General features: G+C 35.6%; 1 protein-coding gene and 1 pseudogene across 21 annotated transcripts in view; both read right to left on the bottom strand.

Moving 5' to 3' along the window:
- Positions 1-23,419, bottom strand: part of EIF4G3 (eukaryotic translation initiation factor 4 gamma 3) — a 443,721-nt gene that overhangs the window by 70,375 nt on the left and 349,927 nt on the right. For 20 of the 21 annotated variants that reach the window (XM_037828262.1, XM_037828266.1, XM_037828268.1 and 17 more), the window contains 6 exons: positions 21,172-21,369; positions 13,379-13,525; positions 12,724-12,960; positions 11,652-11,756; positions 9,604-9,736; positions 6,668-6,762 (listed from right to left, as the gene is read on the bottom strand). In XM_037828262.1, the coding sequence (XP_037684190.1) occupies positions 6,668-6,762; positions 9,604-9,736; positions 11,652-11,756; positions 12,724-12,960; positions 13,379-13,525; positions 21,172-21,369 (915 nt within the window). Of the gene's footprint in view, positions 1-6,667; positions 6,763-9,603; positions 9,737-11,651; positions 11,757-12,723; positions 12,961-13,378; positions 13,526-21,130; positions 21,370-23,419 lie in introns of those variants that run through there. The other variant, XM_037828283.1, reaches the window with a different exon arrangement.
- Positions 2,249-2,637, bottom strand: LOC119528208 (annotated as a pseudogene).

Below are 23,419 nucleotides of genomic sequence, written 5' to 3'. Positions count from 1 at the left end.
TCTGAGGCATAAACCACTAGCAGAGTGTACCAAGACCTTGGTGGGGCACACTGTCCTAACTAATTATGTCATCAAGAAAGGTCTAGAGAGGAAATTTTTATCTTAAGCAACGCAATGCTCTAACAAAACAATGAAGATGCAAAAAACATAGTCCACCAATCTTCAATTTTCTCAAACTCTCTTTCTTTTGGCCAGTTATTTTCTATTCATTGGATGTTTTCATGTTGGCATTAGATTATCTTTTGATGTTCTTATTCCACTGGCAAGTTGCCAATTTTCAGAACTATGGAAAGTGTGTTACAAGTAAGGCTCAAACTAGACTTGCAAATGATTTGCAAAACCTACTGGGCTGTAGAGTTTCCACTTCACAAAATTTAATTCAGCTTTGTCTACATTCTCCAAAGTTTTTCACCCTACTTATAATCATCAACTTCTATTGCTGAAAACATCTGCAAGGCTAAAATTCTTTTCTCTTACTGCCTATGGATTCTCAAGAGAGAGAAAAGTAGAATATATTAAATGTTTCTCATCAGGTCCCCTATGATTTCTACTAGGCCTTAGATATAGTAAAATATTTCTTTCATTGTTAGATTTAAACAGGTAACTGCTTCTATTCCAAAGTTAAGAATACACTGCATAAAAGCTTGCAATTGATTTGAGTAAGGCTTCTGAAACAGCTTTATCACCTCTCACATTAAGCATCTCATAATTCTGAGAATTAACCAAGTCACTTCCTCTTTAATTAATCATCATAGAAATAAAAAGGACTAATGGCAAGACAAGAATACAGTGATCATTACTGTCATGAAAAAAAGAATGTACATTAAAAAACCATCCCATGAAACATGCAATATGGCTATTTTATATGAGAAAAGAGTAATTTTGAGACTTATGTTTCAGGATTCCATATACTGTCATTTCTTTTTTAAAACCTTGTATTTTGAAATGAGTCCAAACTCATAGGATGGTTACAAAAATAATACAAAATCCATACAGAAAACTCAAACATATCGTTTACCCAGATCACAGATCCAATTTTTGACATTCTGTCACATTTGCAGTATCAATCTATCTACCCATCTAGCCATCCATCCATCCATCTATTTCCTAAACATTTGAGAGTACGTTGTAAACATTACACTCTTGGAACACTTAAAACTTCCATATATGTTTCCTGAGAACAAGGATAATTACTTATGTAACCACCTTAATACAGTAATCAAGTTCAAAAAATTTAACATGGATATAAAGCTTATAGCATAGCTCAGAATTTTTTCATATAGCCCAATAATATTCTTTGGACATTTTCTTCTCCATTATTAGATCCAGCCCAGGATCACATACAGCATTTAATTATTGTCTCTCTTTTGTATGTATGTGTTAGTGAGAAAATAAGTATTCATTTACCGCGAGCAAATTTCAGAAAAACTAGCCTGTTAAAACACAGAAAATTTTTCAACAGGATGTTAGTGAGCAAAAAGTGTGATGAGGAAGCAAGTTACCCATTACAAAGTAATATTACACCCACCTCTTCAATCATACCCCTAGTTATTTTGAAAAATTTATATAAACCTCTAATGTATGACATGATTCACTTTCATGTTTTATTGATCTATTTCTAAGTGTAAAGTATAGGCTAAAGGGTAATATTTTATGATATTGAACCAAATGTATATGCTGTGAAAATTGCTCTCATTAAATGTACTTTATTCCTGCCTGATTCTATGCTAGTATTTTATTTTTTTTTTTGTAAGAAGCTTTGTTTATCAACCAAATTGCCTTTGAATTTAACTAAACAAGATTCCCATCAAAATTTTTTCAATAAAACATCTTTGGTGCCCTTTCTGAAAAAGGCTATACAGGTTTAGTTTAATACTGAATTTTTTCCATGTGTAAAAATCTAACTGTTTTTTTAATCAAATAAAAGGAAAAAAAATATGGTACCATTCCAATAATCAAAGGCCAATAAAAATGGCATCAGTACTAAGATCTAAGCAGATCTAAAATATGGCAGATTTGTAATTAGAACCCCATGTAATGGTTTGTTTTTAGCAAGAACAAAAAACTTAATAACAGGTAAAAGGAGGCAACAAAATACCACATTATTCTGAATACTAAGCAAAGTAGCATTTATTAATCTTACAAATTCTTTCCTAACTACTTGCTTCTCAATAACTAAATTTAAGACTAATTTTAAATTAAATGCCCATTCAACAGAACTAATAGGAATAAACATATATATGCAAATTTATATCCTAGAATACCAGCATAAACAGGAGACATTAGTTAAAGACAAATAATAGTTCTGTTCTCTTTTGTCATCTGTGTGATCAGGTTGCAAAGGGACATTCTTTTCTCTTTGCTTTTCCTAAGACACTGCTTCCTGCCTCTTCATGAACCCCCCCCCCCCTTTTTTTTTTGGACTCTTTAGGAGATAGCCTGAAGAATTTTCTGATTCCTTTTTGCCATTTGGGAGTTGGGCACACACAAACTGGATTCCCTCCTGCATATTTATTTTTGGCTTTCTGTGACAAAAGCGATGTGGAATTAGTGACAGAGGTGGAGGAGCCAAGCACCTTCTCAAGCCCCCACTTTTTGGTAGATGCCTGGAATACTGCCAGCTTTAGTCCATACCATGTTCAAACTGGAGAAGACCAAAGCAATAAACTGACTTTCCAGCTGATGGATTTCACAAGAAAGGACCATGTCATTATCTCTTTTTTTTTTAATCATTTTTTAAATTGTAGAATATAACATATATACGTAACAGTGATAACTTTTCCAATGCAATTTAACAAGTAGTTAGCACATTTCAAAGAATATGATAGGTTACAATTCCACAGTTTCTTATTTCCTTATTATGAAATATAACATATATACAAAAAGGTACTATCTTTCAAAGTGTGATTTAACTAGTAGATATATAGGAAATTTCCAAAGTTATTATGAGTTACAGTACCATAGTTTCAGTCATTTCCTTATTGTGAAATTTAACATATATAAAAAAGGTATAGCTTTCAAATTACAATTTAACAAGTAGCTATATAACAAATTTCAAAGGCTGTTATGGGTTACAGTTCCACCATTTCAATTTTTTCCTAACTATTCTAATACCCTAGCAACTAAGGAAAAGAAAATTATATAAAGATTCAGTGTTCATAATCCTTTGTTAAATTCCATCTTGTCTGTTGCTACCACTTCCTCTAGTTTACTCACTTTCCAGATCTTCAGGGATGTCTAGGCAGTGACCACCCTAATCTGTTCATGTTGAAAAGGGGGGTCGACTTTATGAACAAAGGGGACATATCTAGTTGATGTTCTTGAAGAAGCTACTTCCTCTGGGTTTCGAAACTTAGCTGGCATAGGAGCACTCTGAAATTTAAGTTTCTGATGAATAAACTTAGTGAGTGAAACTTTTATAGAGTATGATATTCCTATTAATTATAGTCCCTAGTATGCAATGTGTAGATTTTTCCCATGTACCCTTCTGTTGTCAACTCTCTGTGCCAGTGTCATACCTTAAAGTATACGATGTAAGCCTATCTATATTTATGGTGCTGATCTGTGGGAAACTTGCCTTTAAACAACTTTCATTCCTATTTGCCTTCAATACAGCTCTGATATTTACTGTCATTGTCTCTTTAGGCTATCTTTTTAGGTTGTGGGAAAATATATACAACTTAAAATTTCCCATCTCAACCACTCCAAGTATACAATTCAGTGGCATTAATCACATTCACAATATGAAATCCACTACAACTTTCCATCACCACACCATGAACTCTACATCTATTATGAATTAACTCAACATTCCTCCTCCCCGCTGACCCTGGTAACCTATACTCTACTTTCTGTCTCTATTAATTTGTATATTCTATTTATTTCATGTAAGTACAACCATTCAATACCTGTTCCTTTGTGTCTAACTTATTTCACTCAACATGACGTCTTCAAGGTTCATTCATGTTGTAGCATGTATCAGAACTTCTTTCCTTTTTATGGCTGAGTAATAGTCCATTGTATGTATATATCACATATTGTTCATTCATTCATCTGTTGATGGATACTTTGGTTGCTTCCATTTTTTGGCTACTGTGAAGAATGCTGCTACAAACATCTGGTCTAGCCCCTTTTCAATTCTTTTGGGTATATATTTAGAAGTAAAATTGTTGTGTCATATGGTAGTTCTATGTTTACTTTTCTGAGTAACAGCTAAACTTTTCCTCAGCAGCTACACCATTTTACTTTCCCACCAAAAATGTACTAAGGTTTCTACATGTCCAAATCCTTGCCAGCAATGGCTATTTTCTTGTTTTTAAATAATAGCTATTCTAGTGGGTATGAGAAATGGTATCGCATTGTGGTTTTGATTTGTATTTTCCTAAAGGCTAACATGTTGAGCATCTTTTCATGTGCTTATTATTAGCCATCTGTATTATTTTCTTTGGAGAAATGTCTATTCAACTTCTTGGCCCATTTTTTTTTAAAAATTCAGTTTTACTGAGATATATTCACATACCACACAATCATCCATGGTGTACAATCAGCTGTTCACAGTACCACCATACAGTTGTGCATTCATCACAATCTATTTTTGAACATTTTCCTTACACCAGAAAGAATCAGAATAAGAATAAAAAATAAAAGAACACTCAAATCATCCCCACCATCCCACCCTATTTTTCATTTAGTTTTTGTCCCCATATTTCTACTCATCCATCCATACACTGGATAAAGAGAATGAGATCCAGAAGATTTTCACAATCACACTGTCACCCTTTGTAACCTACATTGTTACACAATCATCTTCAAGAATCAAGGCTACTGGGTTGGAGTTTGATAGTTTCAGGTATTTACTTTTAGCTATTCCAGTACATTAAAACCTAAAAAGGGCTATCTATGTAGTGTGTAGGAATGTCCACCAGAGTGACCTCTCAACTCCATTTGTAATCTCTCAGCCACTGAGGTTTAATTTCGTTTCATTTCGCGTCCCCTTTTTGGTCAAGAAGATGTTCTCAATCCCATGATACTGGGTCCAGATTCATCCCTGGGAGTCATATCCTGCATTGCCAGGGAGATTTACACCCCTGGGAGTCAGGTAGTGGGGAGGGCAGTGAGATCACTTGTCTTGGCCCATTTTTTAACTGGGTTGTCTTTTTGTTGTTGTGTTGTAGGAGTTCTTTACATATTTTGTATATTAAACCCTTATTAGATATATGGTTTCCAAATATTTTCTTCCATTCTGTAGGCTGTCTTTACTTTCTTGACATGTCCTTTGATACACAAAAGTTTTAAATTTTAACGAAGTTCAATTTATCTATTTTTTCTCATGTTGCTTTAGTGTAGTGTAAGGTCTAAGAATCCACTGCTTAATTCAAGATCCTGAAGATATTTCCCTATATTTTCTTCTAAGAGTTTTATAGTTGTAGCTCTTATATTTTGGTTGTTGATCTATTTTGAGTTATTTTTATACGGTATGAGATAGGAGTCCACTTTCATTCTTTTGCATTCAGATAAGCACATTTGTTTTCCCAGCACCATTTATTGACGAGATTATTCTTTCCCAGCTGAGTGGACTTGGCATCCTTGTAAAAATCACTTGGCCATAGACATGTGCATTTATTTCTGTGTGCTCAATTTTATTCCATTGGTCTGGGTGTCTGTCCTTGTTTTCAGTACCATACTGTTTTGATTACTGTAGCTTTGTAATAACTTCTGAAATTGGCAACTGTGAGTCCTGTAACCTATCCTTTTTCAAGATGGTTTTGGGATTCAGGGTCCCTTGTCCTTCCACATAAATTTGATGATTAGCTTTTCCATTTCTGTGAAGAAGGTTATTAGAATTTCGATTGGAATTGTGTTAATCTTTAAATTGTTTTGGGGGTATTGACATTTTAACAAAATTGAGTCTTCTAATCCATGAGCATAGAATATCCTTCCATTTATTTATGTCTTCTTTAATTTCTTTCAGTAATGATTTGTAGTTTTCCATTTACAAATCCTTTACATCCTTGGTTAAATTTAGTTCTAGATATTTCATAATTTTAGTTGTTATTGTAAATAGAACTGCTTTCCTGATTTCTTTTTCAGAATGTTCCTTGTTAGTGTACAGAAGCAACAGTGATTTTGTTTATTGATCTGTACCCCACCCCCACCACTTGGCTGAATTCATTTACTAGCTCTAGTAGGTTTCTTATAGATTCTTCAGGATTTTCTATATATAGAATCATGTCATCTCTGAATACGGTAACTTTACTTCTGCTTTCCAATTTGGATACCTTTATTTATTTATTTAGTAGGTCTAATTGCTCTGGCTAGCACTTCCAGTACAATGTTGAATAGCAATGGTGATAATGGGCATCCTTGTCTTGTTCTTGATCTCAGGGGAAAAGTTTTCAGTCTTTTTTCATGGAGAATATTAGCTGTGGGTTTTTCATATGTACCCTTTATCAAGTTGAGGAAGTTCTATTCCTATTTTTCTATATGTTATCAAGAAAGGGTGCTAGATTTATAAAATGCTTTTTCTGTGTCTACTGAGATTTTTTTCTTAAATTCTATTAATTTGGTTTATTACGTTTATTTACTTATGTTGAACCATTTTGCATTCCTTGGATAAATCCATTTGATCTTAGTGTGCTCTAAATTGTTTTTAAAATGTCACACTCACCTTAGTGATTTTCAGGAATTTTGAGGGGTCCAGTACCCGACTGTTCTTGGCCCCTTGCACAGTGTTCCACCCTCCTTCATCCACTCTCTGGACACCTGCAGGGAGAATAGAGTGAGCCACAGTTTTGCATCTGTCTCAAAGTCAGTTTGGTACTGAATGAGTGATCAAAAATTTCAACTCAGTCGCTCTATTCAAAACCAAGGAAAAAGGCAAAAGAAGCTGTTAATGCCTCCCTGACAGACTCAGCTTGAGATTGTCAAGTAGAAGCACTCTGCTTATACTGGATCTCCCATGAAACATTACTGACTTAGAAGGAACCAAATGACACAAACGAATACAAGACTTAGTGCTAGGAAAGGCAGGGCTAGAGCTAATAATAGAACATTAGGGAGAAGTCAGATGCAAACTATTTATTCCAAAGTTTATTTCACTAGATGGTGTCAAATGACTGTATCCATCAATCTTCCACCAAGCCTGTTTTTCCAACATTTCAGTTGCTCAGAGTGAAAACTTTGACTCCTCTTTTTCTCAAATTTCCCACCCAATATGTTGCCAAATCTTGTCCAAATCTGACAATATATTCAGAATATATTCAGAATCTGCCCCCTTCTAACCACTACCAACACTACCAGTTTGGTTTAAGCCACCAACATCACCTTTCCGGATACTATAAAAACCTCTTTACTGGTCTCCCTGCTCCTAGACTAATACATAGCAGCCACTGTGATCCTAGTAAAGTCAGATCCTAGTAATGTCAAGTCTCAGCTCAAAACACTTCTGATATCTTTCTGTCTCAGAGAAGAAAAGAGATTCCTTACAAACGGCCTACCAAGCTCTAAATAATCTGGCCTATTGTTGACTCTGAGATCCCATCTTCTACCACTCCTTCCTCATGCCCTTAGCTCCAGCCACACAGGCCTCCTTAATATTCCTTGGAAATGCTGCTTCAGGGTCTCTGCGCTTACTATATCCTTTATCTAAAACCCTCTTTCCCAAGATACCACTTGGCTTACTCTCTAAGCTGTTTTAGGTCTTTGCTTAAATGATATCACCTTTAAGAGGTTCACTAACTTCCCTATATAAAGTTGCAACACCTACCCCTCCACCTGCTTTATTTTTCTAACAGCCCTATCTGACAAATTATGTATTTTACTTAACTATTTGTTTATTGTCCTTCCCCCACTGTAAAATTTAAATTACATGAGGAAAGGGAACTTGTCTCTCTTGTTAAGTAACAGGCACTCAGTAAATTTTTGTTCAATGAAAGATCACCAAACCGTCTATCTGATCAGCCTTTCTGATCTCCATATACACATCTTGATTTTCTCTGTGCTCTACAGTATTACTGATAATGAACAGTATTGTTTCTTATTTCTATGATGCATGTATCCTAGTTCTACTTTCTTTTCACTTGCTCTTTATCCTGTCACTTTTCCAAGGGCTTTTTTCTTCCTTTAGTCATGTGTGGACATCCTCCATGGATAAGGTTTTGATCTTTTCTTTCTCAATCTAGTTGAACAATAAAATAAAAGTCATTAACTGAAAGGCATGTGCTAGGAACTAGGGTAAGGAAGGTAAGTTGTGGTGTCCCATGAAACTTAAAAGTACATTTCTTCCCTAGAGGATTCAATTCTCTTAACAACTTCACCATGAGCTCCTCTGAGTCCGTAATAAATAATAGCTAATGGTTTTTGAGTATTTTAAAAATGTCAGATGCCATGCTGAATGCTTTACATATATTACATAATTTCATCCTCACACAAATTCTAGATACTATTAATAGTTCTATTTTACAGATTAAGTGACTTGTGCAAGGAAGTGGGAAAGCTGATAGTCAAACCGAGACAGTCTGGCACCAGAGTCTATGCTTTCAACCACTATACTGTATGGCCTAGTCACTACCCTGATCACTAACTGCATAGTGGACTAATGAGCATTCTCATTTGGATGCCCTATGATCATTTCAAAATAAATAGGCCCAAAAGAAAAATTACCATTTTCCTTCCAAAAAAGGTTTCATTTTCCAATGTCCTTAACTATGTCAATGGAATTTTTATTTTCTCAGGTATAAAATGCCTTCTATTTCATCTCTCATAATCCTTCTGTTTCTTCCTTTCTATGTTTATTGCTACCAAACTCTTTATCTCCATATCGTCAGATTTAAATAACACTGATTTCTGAGTTCACTGTATCCCTTTAATTCATCATGTGAGGAGCAAACACTTTATTTATATACCTTAAGCATGACATTACTCCTTTGCTCAAAAACAGAATGGCTCCTTAATGTCTACCAAATCAAGTCAAAGTTCTTAATCTGATCCCATTCTTCCACCATTCCTTGCAAACACTTAAACGTCTGCTTCAATCAGGCTTGTGTGTTCCTTTTCACAATGTATTATGCTTATTTCAGTTTCATGACTAAAATTCTTCCTCCCCTTCCAAATATCAACCAACTTCCAGGACCAGGTTCAAGTAACCCTACCTCAAAAAAAGATTTCTTCCAGCTTTCTATTGCTCTTCTCTGAATTTTAACAATCTTAATGGAGAATACATTTTATAATTGATAATATCCACTTTGCTTGAGGAATGTTACCTGTATTATTAGTTTTACCTTCCCAGATAAACTGTAAGCTTTTAGAGGGAAGGGAACTATATCTCTCATTTTTGATATCCTTCACCAATACTGAGTATATAGATGTTCAGTAAAGTCTTGTTGATTAACGACTCTGAAGTAGTCAAAAAATCATTTTTAGTTTCTGTATTCTCTGCTTTTACTGGATGACAAGTCTTCAGGTGAAACTGCTTCACTTACCAATCGCCACTCTTTCCTTTGGGTTACTCTTTCTGATCCCATTTCACATGTTTACATAGAATTTTTAAATCTCTCTCCTCCAAACTTCCAAATTCCCTAAAATCTGGTGGACACCACCCCTTACCTGGTCTTCTCTTCTCTTTGGTCATGAGTTGTTGGACCTTCCTTTGTTCCTCTTGTTCTTCTATTTTAGCCTCTTTGTGAATCTGTTCGATAGTTTTGGGGCCTTGATCTGCTCTTCGAGATACCCAATTACACTAAAAAGTAGAAAATTAGGTCATCAGTTAGCAACAACCAAAAGTAAAAATAATTTTATAAAAATCTATTTATACTTTTGGTACTATGGTAGTTTCTCTTCTGTCTTGTAAATAACACTGTAATTTGGGGATTAGAGCAAAAGAATCTAATTTTTCTCCATCAACCCTTAACTACTTTATATTGAGCATTCCAACAGACAATGCCTACAAAGAACAGAGCAGAAAGATGGCTCAAAGGTTCTGTATTATTTTTAACATTTGAAAGGAGGAGAGAGGAAAGGAATAAAAGAGGATCATGATTCTTTGGCATTGAATAATCTGGGATATTGCTACTCAGATCATATTACACTCATGGGGGGTCTAAATTGACAATGACTAGTATTTTTCTTCTTCCCATATCATGGTTCTGGCATTTGACAAGTGCCATACCACTCTTCCCTTTGGTAATCCTCTCTACTGCAGACAACCAGTTGTGTCTCATAATTATTCCCAGCTCCCATCCCAACTGTATGTAAATGCAAGTGGTGGAAGGCATGGAGGAAGGCATTTTTTATTTTTATTTACCTTAGCTAGAGGAAAGAAAGGCAAATAAGTTTAAACTGGCATGCAAATTCTGATCAGTTGGTAGTGGCTTTGCTAATTAGAAGAATACTGAGTCCTATCTGGGCTTAGCACGAAAAAGAATCATCACCAATGCTATCTGGCCTGGATGCAGGACAGGGAAGAGGTATACTCCCTGTGGGATATGGTATACAGATAACAGCATACTCCCTGTGGGAGTTAGAAATGAAGAAAAAAGGTGGTAGTGGTAAAAACTACACCAGGTATGAGAGAGGAGATACAATAGGGAAGAAAACTTAATACCAACACATATGTGCTGGGTACCTTACTTAATTATTTCACCGAATTTTTAAATTTCACTGAATATTTATGACAAACCGGCAAGGTAAGAAACATCTCAATTTCAGAGATGAGAAAGATTCAGGGAAGTTAAATGTATTCACTGTGAAAATGAGGCTTTCTGAATGTTTAGGGTTAGCTTACAATAACTAAATTAATTATGGCTGATTTTAAAGCTGCAGTGTGGTTTCATAATTAAAGTAAGGAGAAGAAACTTGTAACACACAGGCCTTTTGCTTTTCACACAGCACTCGCCAATTCAAATTCTTATAGTCCTGAAGCAAAATCATTAAGTTCTTACCCATGTAACTACTAGAATACCCTCTCCCAACACAATTCCTTACAGGAAACTGGAGCGTTTTTTTCTTCTTTTTTAAACCATATTTTTACTGTAGAATATAACATACATATATAGAAGTAATAACTTTCCAAGTGCAATTTAACAAGTAGAGATCAAATTTCAAAGGGGTTACAGTTCCACAGTTTATTTCCTTATTGTGAAATATAACATATATACAAAAAGATATCTTTCAAAATATGATTTAACAAGTAGTTATATAGGAAATTTACAAAAACGTTATGAGTTACAGCACCACAGTTTCAGTTATTTCCTTATTGTGAAATATTACATATATTCAAAAAGGTGATAACTGTCAAATTACAATTTAACAAGTAGCTATAGAACAAATTTCAAAGGATGTTATGGGTTACAGTTTCACGATTTCAATTCTTTCCTTCTAGCTATTCTAATACCCTAGCAACTAAGAAAAAGAAAATTATATAATAAGAGATTCAGTATTCACAATCCCTTGTTAAATTCCATCTTGTCTGTTGCTACCCCTTCCTCTAGTTTAATCACTTTCCCAAACTTTGGGGATGTCTAGGCAGTGACCACCCTAACTTGTTCATGTTGAAAAGGAGAGTCAACTTTATGTGAAAAGGGGACACATCCGATCGATGTTCTTGAAGAGGCTATTGCTGGAGCAGTAGGTTTATATTACTTTTTTCTACTTACCAGCCTTAGGTCTATCACATCCTGAAGCATGAATCGAATCCTAGATGAGGTTTTCCTTTCTTTCACAATTTTCTCCATCTGATTAAAATACTGGTCCATACGTGGCTATAAGAGATAAAATCATTAGTATTCCTGGTTAAGGAATTTAAATATAACTTTATCATGCAGAATTTTTTAAATGGCCAAAGAGTAAGAATTATAGCCAAAAGGCAATATGGTAGAGTTTTAAATTAAAGCATATGAACACCCAAAACAAAGATTACATTTTCCTGGCTCTATGACAGCTGCCCATGGTCATGCGACTAAGTTTGTGACAACAGAATATAAATTAAAATGTACTATTGTACCTACTTGGAACCTTCCTTAAAAGTGAGGTGCCTATGTCCTTTGCCCCTTTTCCCTACCTTTTCCACTAAGAACTATAAAGACAAGGGCTACATGCTAAGGAGGGTGGAACATTAAGTTGAAAAGTGTGGATTCTTGATGATCTCTGAGCCACAAGACCAGCCTCAGAAGTCTTAGGTCTGAATTTTTGAGTACACGAACAAGAAATAAACTTCAATCCTGGATAAGCCACTGATCCAGATGTTATGGAACACATCAGACATTATTTCTCTGAAGCATTTCTAAGCTCTCCACCCCTTATGCACCATGTTATGTTTGAGTTAAATTTTTAATGATTTCTTGTATTATATTTAGCTGGGTCATTAACTAGAGCATAAACTTCTTCAGAAAGCTATTGAGCCTTCTTCATTTCTGTACCTGGCCCACAGTGGCTTTTCTCTCCTTATTTCCACTCACAATTTGCTATAGATATATATATATATATACACACAAGTCACCTCTGAAATGGTGATTGGCTTTTATATAATTTGGGACCCTTCTTCACCTCGGACTAGAACAGAAATATAGTAAGAAGCATTGTGGTCAAACACTGATAATGAGATGGACAAAAGAAAAATAAACAGCCTAGACTGCTGGGGCAAGCAGAAACTTTTTGTGGACAATCTTAAGTTCTTCTGCAACTGACAAAGAGCCCTGTTGAAGGTTTCTGATATTTTTGACTTTTTACCTTTGCTTTTTCAAAGTCCAGGTCTTTGCCAATGGTAGTGAGTAGGCGACACAGGCACTCCAGGGATTCTTCATCATGGTTCTTTAGCAGCTTCACCACACAGTCGTGCATGATGGCCTCAGTCAGCATTTTGAGTTTAAAGAGTTCCCCAATAAACTTGATATTACCAATGGATCTCCGCCGGGCTTTGTCCTTGGCTTCTTCTAGTTCATCATGAAGCCTTGTCCTCTCCTCTGGCTGTGATTTTAAGAAAGAATTGTATGATCATGAAAGCTGTACTGCACAACAGATGCAAGAACATACACTTAGATTCATGGTCCTTACCCTTTCTGGGGATCAGGGCTCTTTGAGAAGCTGATAGAAACTATGGACTAAAAAAGTTTGCATCATTTCAGATTTCTAGAACCCAGAGACCTCTCTGAAGTTTAGATTCCTAAATCCCTGGCTTAGAGGGTTGAGTTGCTCTCAAGTGTTACACTAACCCTTCCTAAAAGGAATAAAGCATGTTCCTAAACATCAATACAGTATCTCCACATGCAAAAAAAGGATACAGGCCCCTCTTAAAGCAGACTGAATATGTTGTAGCTGGCTTCAGGAGATTTCTCTTTGACAACACCAAAATGTACAAGCACTGTCTTTCTATGAAAATACTTACAGCACTGGCAGCCTCGAGTTCTTTCTGCTTCTTCTCAAAGACATCATCATCTGCTTTATCTTTTTCAAACTCCTTCTGGCAGCGGTTCAGTAACAGCTTCCGGAAATTCACTGTGTTACCGGGCTTGTCTGCCATAGGTACTTTCAGCTGCATCCAGACAGGAAAACGCAAAAGCAGCAAGATTACCAAATGATGTTCAAAGATTTTCTCAAAATATCCATTTTCTTTATTGGGCACAATAATGCTGACTGAAGCATACATAAGCATTCTACAAAAGGTATGTAATTTAGCATCAGGCATTTCATGATTCAACAATATGACATCTTTAATTTTACCCAGAAAAAATACACATTCCTTTCATATAAATGCACTGTATATCTTTTACAGCTGTGCCTCTAGCTGACTTTCAATTGACATCATTACAACTATGACCCTGCACTTATCTAAACCTTTAACTTTGTAGGGTTATTTATTACTTTTATTTTTTAATTACCATTGTAGGTACTTTAGTTTAAAGGAACAAGTAGAAAAGACATAAGAAAATGGCATGGTGATAGTAAAGCTGTTTTAGGTGTGATCCGTATTCAAAAAAGAAAAGTTAGTAGGGAGACATTTGAGGATTTTTGAGATATCCTTTCCTCAAGAGAATGTCATAATGCTATTAATTTTCTTGACTATCAATATACTGTGTTAACTGACAATTTTCTTGTGCCCCAAAAGCAAATACTAGTTCTTTGAAAGTTCAGTCCAACAAACAGCCACTTTGGGAACACCCTTTTGATACACAGAAAGACCCAGAGTGAAGGGAAGGGACCACTTGAAAGCCAAATGCTCACATGGTTTCCACCCAAATCCAATAATAATTACTTTCTAGTAACCATATTAGCTCATGTCATCAAGGTTACTTGCAATCAATGAGATGTTCTTATGAATGAATTTCAAACATAAAGAAAACTGACTACGGCAGTAATTCTATCTGAAAAATTACCCCCCTGAGTACCATTTTGAATGGCTATTGCATAAGACAGCAAAATGGTTTTTCTGGAATCACCAAATGCCTTCCAAAGTTCTGAAATGTATGCATGGTCTATGACCTAAGCATAAAGGCAGAACTTCGTAAAAAAAAAGGATGCATTAATTTATGCTTTCAAAATAGCTAAGTCAAACAGAATGGATTTGGGCAGTTGCTGATCAAGACTGAATGACTAAAGAAACTTTTTGAGGGCTGAAGATGATGCTATATGTGATGTTATATTCGTGCTAGAAGTGATGGCACATTCTACGATCTATAAAAAACCAGCTAACAAGTCCAGTTCTAATTTCTTTTTTGCAGGAAATATTAATAAGGGGTACATCATCAAACACTTTTAAAGAAATCATAGAAAAGTTAATATATCCTGATCTCCAAATTCGGCAGTGCTAATGCAAAAGATCTAGATCATTTCAGTCAGAACAAAGTCTATGAATACACAAAGAGATCCCAGGAGTTAAGCAGCCTTCAAAAAAAGAAAAGCCACACAAAAGCAAAAATTTTCAAAAGCAAGAGCCAAAAGTAGTATGCCAAAAGTATCTTCTACTACATAGGACATAGAATACACAATAACGCACTAATTATGAAATACAATATAGGACCAAGAATTACATAAATGATATGCTGGTATATAATAGAGCACCAATACGGCATCAGCTTCCAGAACAAACAAAAGATTGCACACATCAGCAGTTATGTCCAAACTACTGCTTTATTGCAACATGAGTTAATCAGCCCAAAACACCTCTCTTGATTCTTGGCATATTCACCAGTATCATCTATGTTAACACTAAGGAAATGACTGCTTGATGAGTCTAAAATGGCCTGGGCCACAATCTATCAGCACTAACAAGATGTCTCCTGCATTATGGATTAACTGTAAAAATGGGAGTACTGTGGGAAATGGTATAAAAATCAAAGACCTTGCCATATGGTAAAAGTCAAACAAACAAACGAACAAACAAACAAAAACAACCCCACAAAGACAACAACAAACAACCACAAACACACACAGAGAGAGAACCCAAAAAACCAGAAAGATAAAACAAACACAACTTGCAATCATAAGGCATACATTTTATACCTTTTGTGTACGAAGGCTATGTTGAAAGAGCTGGGTTAAGGCTCATATTTGCTTACTTAATATATAAACAAAAGCAATATCTTTAACCCAAGTTTCATTTTCATCATCAAAACAAGGGAGGCACAATACCTGTATCTAATTTGAAGGGCAGCTTTGAGCATCCAATGAAATACCATTTGATAGAAGCACTTTATAAATTAAATCACAGACAAGTAAGCTGTAACTGAGGTATGCTGGAATACTGTAATTGAAAGAGTATGGAATCTGAATCACAAAATCAAAGTTTGAATCCTGGCTCTGTAACTAATCTGCTATGTAAAGCTGAACAAGTCAACTCTCTGAACCTCGGTCCACTCATCTGCAAAAAACAGTTCCACCAACTTCACACACCATTAAGCACTATTCATTATTCTCACAAGATGCTACCATCACCTCTGTCCATTTCCAAACATTAAAGTTCACCCTAGATGAACATTCTGCTCATAATAAGCAACCACTCCCCATTCTTTAGCCTTGTTCTATATCCTGGTAACTTATATTTCATGTCTATGAGTTTACATATTATAATTAGTTCTGATATATCAGTGAGACCCTGAAATATTTGTCCTTATATGTCTGTCTTATTTCACTCAATATAGTGCCCTCAAGCTTTCTTCCTCAACCTACTTTTTTTAAGATGGTTTTGTTCACACACCATACATTCCGTCCTAAGTAAACAATCATTGGTTCCCTGTATAGTCATGGATTTATGTATTCAGCACCATTGCCACTATCTAAATAAGGACATCTCAATTTCTTCCAGAAAGGAGGAAGAGTCAAAGAAGGTAGAGGGACAAAAGAAAAAGAAAAAAGAGAGAGAGAGAAAAAAAAAAACATGACAGGCGAGAAAACAGCAAAAGGAAAGATAGCATTAAACTAAAGTAGAATAAAGAGTCAGACAACATCACCAATGCCAGGAGTCCCATACCCTTCCCCTATGTCCCCCTCCCCCCACCATATGCATTTAGCTTTGGCATATTGCCTTTGTTATATTAAAGGAAGCATAATATAATACTTCTGTTAATTAGAGTCTCTAGCTTGCATTGATTGTATTTTCCCCCAATCCCACCCTATTTTTAATACCTTGCAATGTTGACATTCATTTGTTCTACCTCATGTAAAAACATATTTGTACCTTTTATCACAATTGTTGAACACCCTAGGTTTCCCTGAGTTACACACTCCCAGTCTTTACCCTTTGTCTTTTATTCCGGTTTCCCACATGGTCCCAGCCTTCCTCTTTCAACCATACTCACAGTCATCAGTGTTGAGTGTACTTACATTGCTGTGCTACTATCTCCCCAAATTGTTTTCCAAACCTCTCACTCCTGTCTTTTCCTTTCTGTCTGCAGTGCTTCCTTTAGTGTTTCCTGTAGAGCAGGTGTCTTGTTCACAAACTCTGTCATTGTCTGTTTGTCAGAGAATATTTTAAGATCTCCCTCTATTTGAAGGACAGTTTTGCCAGATATAGGATTCTTGGTTGGTGGTTTTTCTCTTTCAGTATCTTAAATATATCACCCCACTTCCCTTCTTGCCTCCATGGTTTCTATTAGAAATCTGCATATACTCTTATCAAGGTTCCTTTGTATGGGATGGATCGCTTTTCCCTTGCTTTCAGGATTCTCTCTTTATCTTTGACGTTTGATAATCTGATTATTAAGTGTCTTGGCGTAGGCCTAGTCATATCTATTCTGTTTAGGGTGTGCTGTGCTACTTGGATCTGTAATTTTATATCTTTCACAAGAGATGGGAACTTTTCATTGATTATTTCCTCTATTATTGCTTCTGCCCCTTTTCCCTTCTCTTCTCCTTCTGGGACACCAATGACACATAAATTCTTGCTTTTTGTTTTGTCTTTAAGTTTCCAGAGACGTTGCTCATATTTTCCATTCTTCTCTCTAACTGTTCTTTTGTGGGTAGGCTTTCAGGTGTCTTGTTCTCCAGTTCATGAGTGTTTTCTTCTGCCTCTTGAGATGTGCTGTTGTATGTCTCCATTGTGTCTTTCATCTCTCGTGTTGTGCCTTTTATTTACATAGATTCTGCCAGTTGTTTTTTTGAACTTTCGATTTCTACCTTATGTACACCCAGTGTTTTCATTATACACTTCATCTCTTTTGCCATATCTTCCTTAAACTTTTTGAATTGATTTAGCATTAGTTGTTTAAATTTCTGTATCTCAGTTGAAGTGTAAGTTTGTTCCTTTGACTTGGCCATAGCTTTGTTTTTCTTAGTATATGTTGTAGTTTTCTGTTGTCTAGGCATCTGGTTTTCTTGGTTACCCCAATCAGGTTTTCCCAGACAAAAACAGGCTCAGATCTTAGAAGGAGGGAATAGCATCTGGTTTCCTGAGGGTGTCTTAGAAGACTGGTACACCCTGTGAGGCCTCAAGTCACTGTGCTTTTCCACCCAGCAGGTGGCGCCTGTCAGCCTGTAGCTCCAGACTGATGTAAGGAGGTGTGGCTCGTGGCTGATTTCCCCCAGGCTCTGGGGTCCGATTCTGAATGGAAGGCGGGTAATAGAGCTTGGCACTACCTCTTTGCTCTTAGGGAAGATAACCCCCTAGGAAGAGGTCATTAGCATTTGAATAGTCTCTCTGCCTGTGCTATCTCTACCCTAGTCTGGGTCAGAGTGCTGGGAACTGAAAATGGCTGAGGCTTTCTCCACTGAGTCAAAAAAGGGACAGAAAGCCCCCTTCAGGGCCAGTCAGTGGCCACCCTCTGGCTCTCCAAGGTCTGTTGTCAGCAAAAGCCTCTGTCTGCTTGTTGGGGATTCATAGCTTGTATTGAGCAGTCCACGCTTGTTAATTAAAACCCCAGTTGGAGCTCAGCTGAGCTATATTCGCTTGCTGGGAGAGTGCTGCTCTCTAGCACCAAGAGGCTTTGCAGTTAGGGCCATGGGGGGAGGGGACCCCTGGCTTGGATCCACAGTTTTTACTTACAAATATTATGCTGCGAACTCGGGCATTCCTCCCAATTCAGGTTGGGGTATAATGAGTGGACAGACATGTTTGTCTGCCTACAGTTATTCCAGATTATTTACTAGTTGTTCCTGGTTGCTTATTAGTTGTTCCAGGGGGGCAAACAAACTTCCCACTCCTCTCTATGCTGCCACCTTCTTCCATCTCTTTTTTTTTAATTGTTATTTTATCCTCTGCTGCACCAAACAATGTAAACTTTAAACAGTCAATTCGGTATTTTTTTGTTTATGGACTGTTCACTGTGAGTCCTTCTTCCCTACTCTAAGTTCATGAAGATAGTCTCCTCATTTTCTTCTCAAAGTCTAGTTTTTCATATTTAGGGCTTCATTACCCACTGTGATTGCTTGATTTTTGTGTTTAGCTTGTAGTAATAAGTTCAGGCTCTATTCCCATTGCCATCATTTAATTTCAGGCTCTCAGTACCTCAAAAGTAATTAGATATGGTATAGAAGGCAGGACCATGGTTACCTTTAAAGAAGAAGGCAGGGTATACTTCCATTTCTTGAGCTGGGGTGGTAGATATGTTCATTTTGCTGAAATAATTGAGCTGTACCCTTATGACTTGTAAATTTTTGTATGCATGTAGCAGTTGTGTGCTGAAGCCAGCTCATACTGGTTCATGAGAACCAAGTTTTAAACAGCCAGGAATTTTGCAAGTCAGTTGTTAAACTGTCAATAGTTTAAAATCAGCCATGATGGTAGCACTTATATCATTAAATGATACAAAATCAGGGATTTTTTTTCCCTGACAGTATGTATGTCTGTTGTACTTCAATAAAAAGTTTAAAAGGTTAAAAATGTATACCTTTGGTATATGATACAACTTTGGGGAATTTATGCCAAAGAAATAAAAGCTCCAGAATGTAAGGACAAATGTACCGTAGGATGTGTGACCATTAATGTGTTACCATAGGATGTCACTGCAGTGACAATGAAAACAAGGGACATGAGATGGAGAATTAGTTTGCTTTCAGATAATTATAGTATTTTAGAAGACAAAACGGCACTGGGTAAAAGTACAAGTGATTAAATTAAACAATCCTGGAGTTTTATTTCTAGCACTGCTACTTACTACTTATGTGATCTTGAAAGTTATCCTTTCTAAGCCTCAGTTTCTAATTCAATAAAATGGAGATAAAAACACTGACTTTTGAGGGTTATGATAACCATTAAAAATAGTGTATATAAAGCATCTATACATACTACAGCCTAGTAGGTGCTGAATAGATGGCTTCTGCTAATATCACCATTCTTATTCTATAGCCAGCATTTCAAGACCTTTACAATCTAACCCCAGGCTCTTTTCCACCACCAACCTAGTTATTTATGGCTTATTTAGGACTTTGTTAGGGCTTACTACAGGCCAAGTAGTAGGCCAGCAGCTTTACATGCACAATATCCTTTTATATATAATCCTTAAATTGTATGAATTAACCTTATCTTAAGGATCAAAAACTAGGGCTTAAAGAGGTTAAGTAACTAACTATTCTAAGGTTATAAAGTCAGCCAAGTGGCAAAGTAGGGATTTAAAGTATAGTTTTAAAATTTAAATTTTACACGCAGAACTACAAGACTCCAAAGCCATGTATGTGGTCTCAGACTTGAACCTTCCTAGAATACCATCTTCCTTCTCTCATACTTGTCTAAATAGAGTATTCACCATCTTTCTAGATCTAACTTAAATACTTGTTTTGTAAAGGTGATTTGTTTTTCCATCATTTGAATTTTTTGGTTTAAAGAATTCATTAAGGTGTCAAGACACTACTCAAAGAATACCTTATATGTGATTTTTTCTTACAAATTATGTATTTTTCAACATAGATTTTGAGTTCTTTAAAGAGAGAGGATATAATTTTTTCAATCCCAAACAGACTTACCTACCTTTGACATAGGTACTCAACAAATATTGGTAGAATGACAGAATTTTTTGTTTTCCATAGCGTGTTTCTAAGAAGTGAGGCACAATGACAATGAGTTGTGACAATTAAGAAAAACCCAAATGTTAAGGGAAAACACACATTTCAGACACAAATACCTTGGCAACAATAATAGGAAGAGAAAATACAGATGGTACACAGCAGTTTCATGACTGCAGAACAGAGGAGGACAATGAACACTAATCAGAAGTTCTTTGGTTTCCCATTCTGCCATTGCCCTAGATTTCACAGACTGTAGAGATTAAATGGCTGTGAACAATGTAAAGAGAAAGAAATCTAATGGTTTCAAAGAGATGAAATTATCCATTTGTACCCTTTTTAACTACAAACCGCTATCCTTTCATTTACATAGGGCTAGAATTAGAAGAAACATTTTTTTTTTCTATTTTGAATATAATTAAATATGAAAGTAAGTATTTGCCTTATCTGTGTAGGATGACATCCCAGGAAAATTTGGTTGCGCCTGACAACAATTTTACATTATTTAGACCTTACTCAATCTTCGTTACTTTTGATGGGACCATATCATGCCTACTCCAGAGGTGAGTATACATTTTAATGAAGCAAGATTCTTTTCAAAAAATGACAGTATTACATTAATTAATAAGTGCTAAAAATATATTCTCCCCTTTACGTTGCCCCAATAACACTTCTGGGAAGAATGTGTAGTGAGGGGAGAATATACCTCTTGGAGATTTCTGGTTTTACTCCTTCCTCTCTTCTTACCGTTACTAGACATCGACACATGTTTGCGTAAGCCACAGAGAAACTGGGTTCATCAATAGCCTTCTCAAAGACCAGGTCAATGACTCCTTTCAGCCGCTCCTCTGTGTCAACGGTAAGTCCTGACACTTGCTTCATCAGCTGGTTGAACATCTGTGGTGTCAATTTATTTAAGATACTTCGAACTTTCCTAAAAAGTTCCTAGAAGGGCCACAAAAAAAGAAAGAGCATTATAGCAACTTAATGCTTTCTGTAAAGATTAGTATCTTACTATTTCTCAAGTTACTAACAATGATTATGAACTAGTCACAGAAATAATTAAATACATTTATATTAACAAATATTCAAAAATTACCCCACCTCCTTTTCAATATTGATAAGATTCCTAGAAACTAGGTATTCTTATACTTCACTGGTGGGGAGCATCATCTGGTACATTACTAAGGACAATTTGGCAATACATATCAAAAACTTTAAAACCATGAATGTGCCCTTTGCATCAGTAATCATACTTCTCAAAATTTATTCATATTTAAGGATAGGTATATAAACCTCTTCACAACCTTTTTTTTTTTTTTATCTTCATTTTATTGAGATATATTCACATACCACGCAGTCATACAAAACAAATCGTACTTTCGATTGTTTACAGTACCATTACATAGTTGTACATTCATCACCTAAATCAATCCCTGACACCTTCATTAGCACACACACAAAAAAACAAGAATAATAATTAGAGTGAAAAAGAGCAATTGAAGTAAAAAAGAACACTGGGTACCTTTGTTTGTTTGTTTCCTTCCCCTATTTTTCTACTCATCCATCCATAAACTAGACAAAGTGGAGTGTGGTCCTTATGGCTTTCCCAATCCCATTGTCACCCCTCATAAGCTACATTTTTATACAACTGTCTTCGAGATTCATGGGTTCTGGGTTGTAGTTTGATAGTTTCAGGTATCCACCACTAGCTACCCCAATTCTTTGGAACCTAAAAAGGGTTCTTCACAACCTTTTATAACAAATAACTTTAATGTCCAGAAGGGAACTTTCTCAATTAGAAAAAGGGCATCTACAAAACTCTACTTAATGGTGAAGGATTGAATGCTTTCTCCCTAAGATTAGGGACAATTCAAAAATGTCTACTCTCACCATTCCTATATAAAATCATATTGGAAATCCCTCCAGTAATCACTATATTCCCAGTCACTACTGGCATTTACTGTTTAACATCAAAAACAAAGACAGGTTATTTAAATTTTTAATTAATCTTTATGAAGATTTAGAGTTCATTCCTTGTGTTTAAAGGGAATGTTTAATTGAGAAATAAACCTCTGAGTACAAAAAAAAAAAAAAGAAATCATATTGGAAGTCCTAGTCGGTGGAATAAGCAAGGAAAAGAAACAAAAGGCATACAGACTGGAAAGGAAGAAACAAAACTCTGTATGGACAGATGATATGAATGTCTACATAGATAATCATAAGGACGCTACAAAAAATAAGTTACTAGAATTAATAAGTGAATCTACCAAGACTGTAGGATACAACATCAATATACAAAAACCAATGTATTTCCATATATTCTCAAAGAACAATAGGAAATCAAAATTTTTTAAAATACCACTCGTAATAGCACACACACATAAAAAGGCAGGGAATACTTAGGTAAAATATAACAAAATATCCATAGGATTTATATGCTGAAAAGTATAAATCACCGATGAAAGATCTCTAAAATCTAAATTTCAAAATCTAAAGAGGATCCAAATAAATGGAGTGATATTATCATGGTCATGTATTTAAAGATTCAATATTATTAAGATATTGGTTTTCCCAAAGTGATCTATAGGTTTAATGCAATCCCAATTAAAATCGTAGTAATTTTTTTTTGGGTAGAAATAAAAAAGCTGATTCTAAAATTTATATGGCAAGGCAAAGAAACTAGAATAATCACAATTATTTTGAAAACTAAGAACTAAGTTGGAGAATTCATACTATTGGTTTCAAGATTCACAACTGAACAGAATATAGAGTCTAGAAATAAACCCACACTTGTGCATGATCAATTGATTTTCAATGAAGGTGCAAAGAAATTCAATGGAGAAAAGACAATCTTTTCAACAAAAGGGGCAGGAATAACTGGATATTCATAAGAAAAAAACCCCACAAAAACAAACCTTGAGCCACACCTTAAACCTTCTACAAAAACTAACTAAAAATGGATCACAGACTTAAATGTAAGACTTAAACCCAC

Source organism: Choloepus didactylus, chromosome 2, assembly GCF_015220235.1.
Source record: "Choloepus didactylus isolate mChoDid1 chromosome 2, mChoDid1.pri, whole genome shotgun sequence".
Taxonomy (NCBI): domain Eukaryota; kingdom Metazoa; phylum Chordata; class Mammalia; order Pilosa; family Megalonychidae; genus Choloepus; species Choloepus didactylus.
The sequence above is the reverse complement of the archived record's forward strand: the minus strand, read 5'-3'. Positions and strand labels throughout refer to the sequence as shown.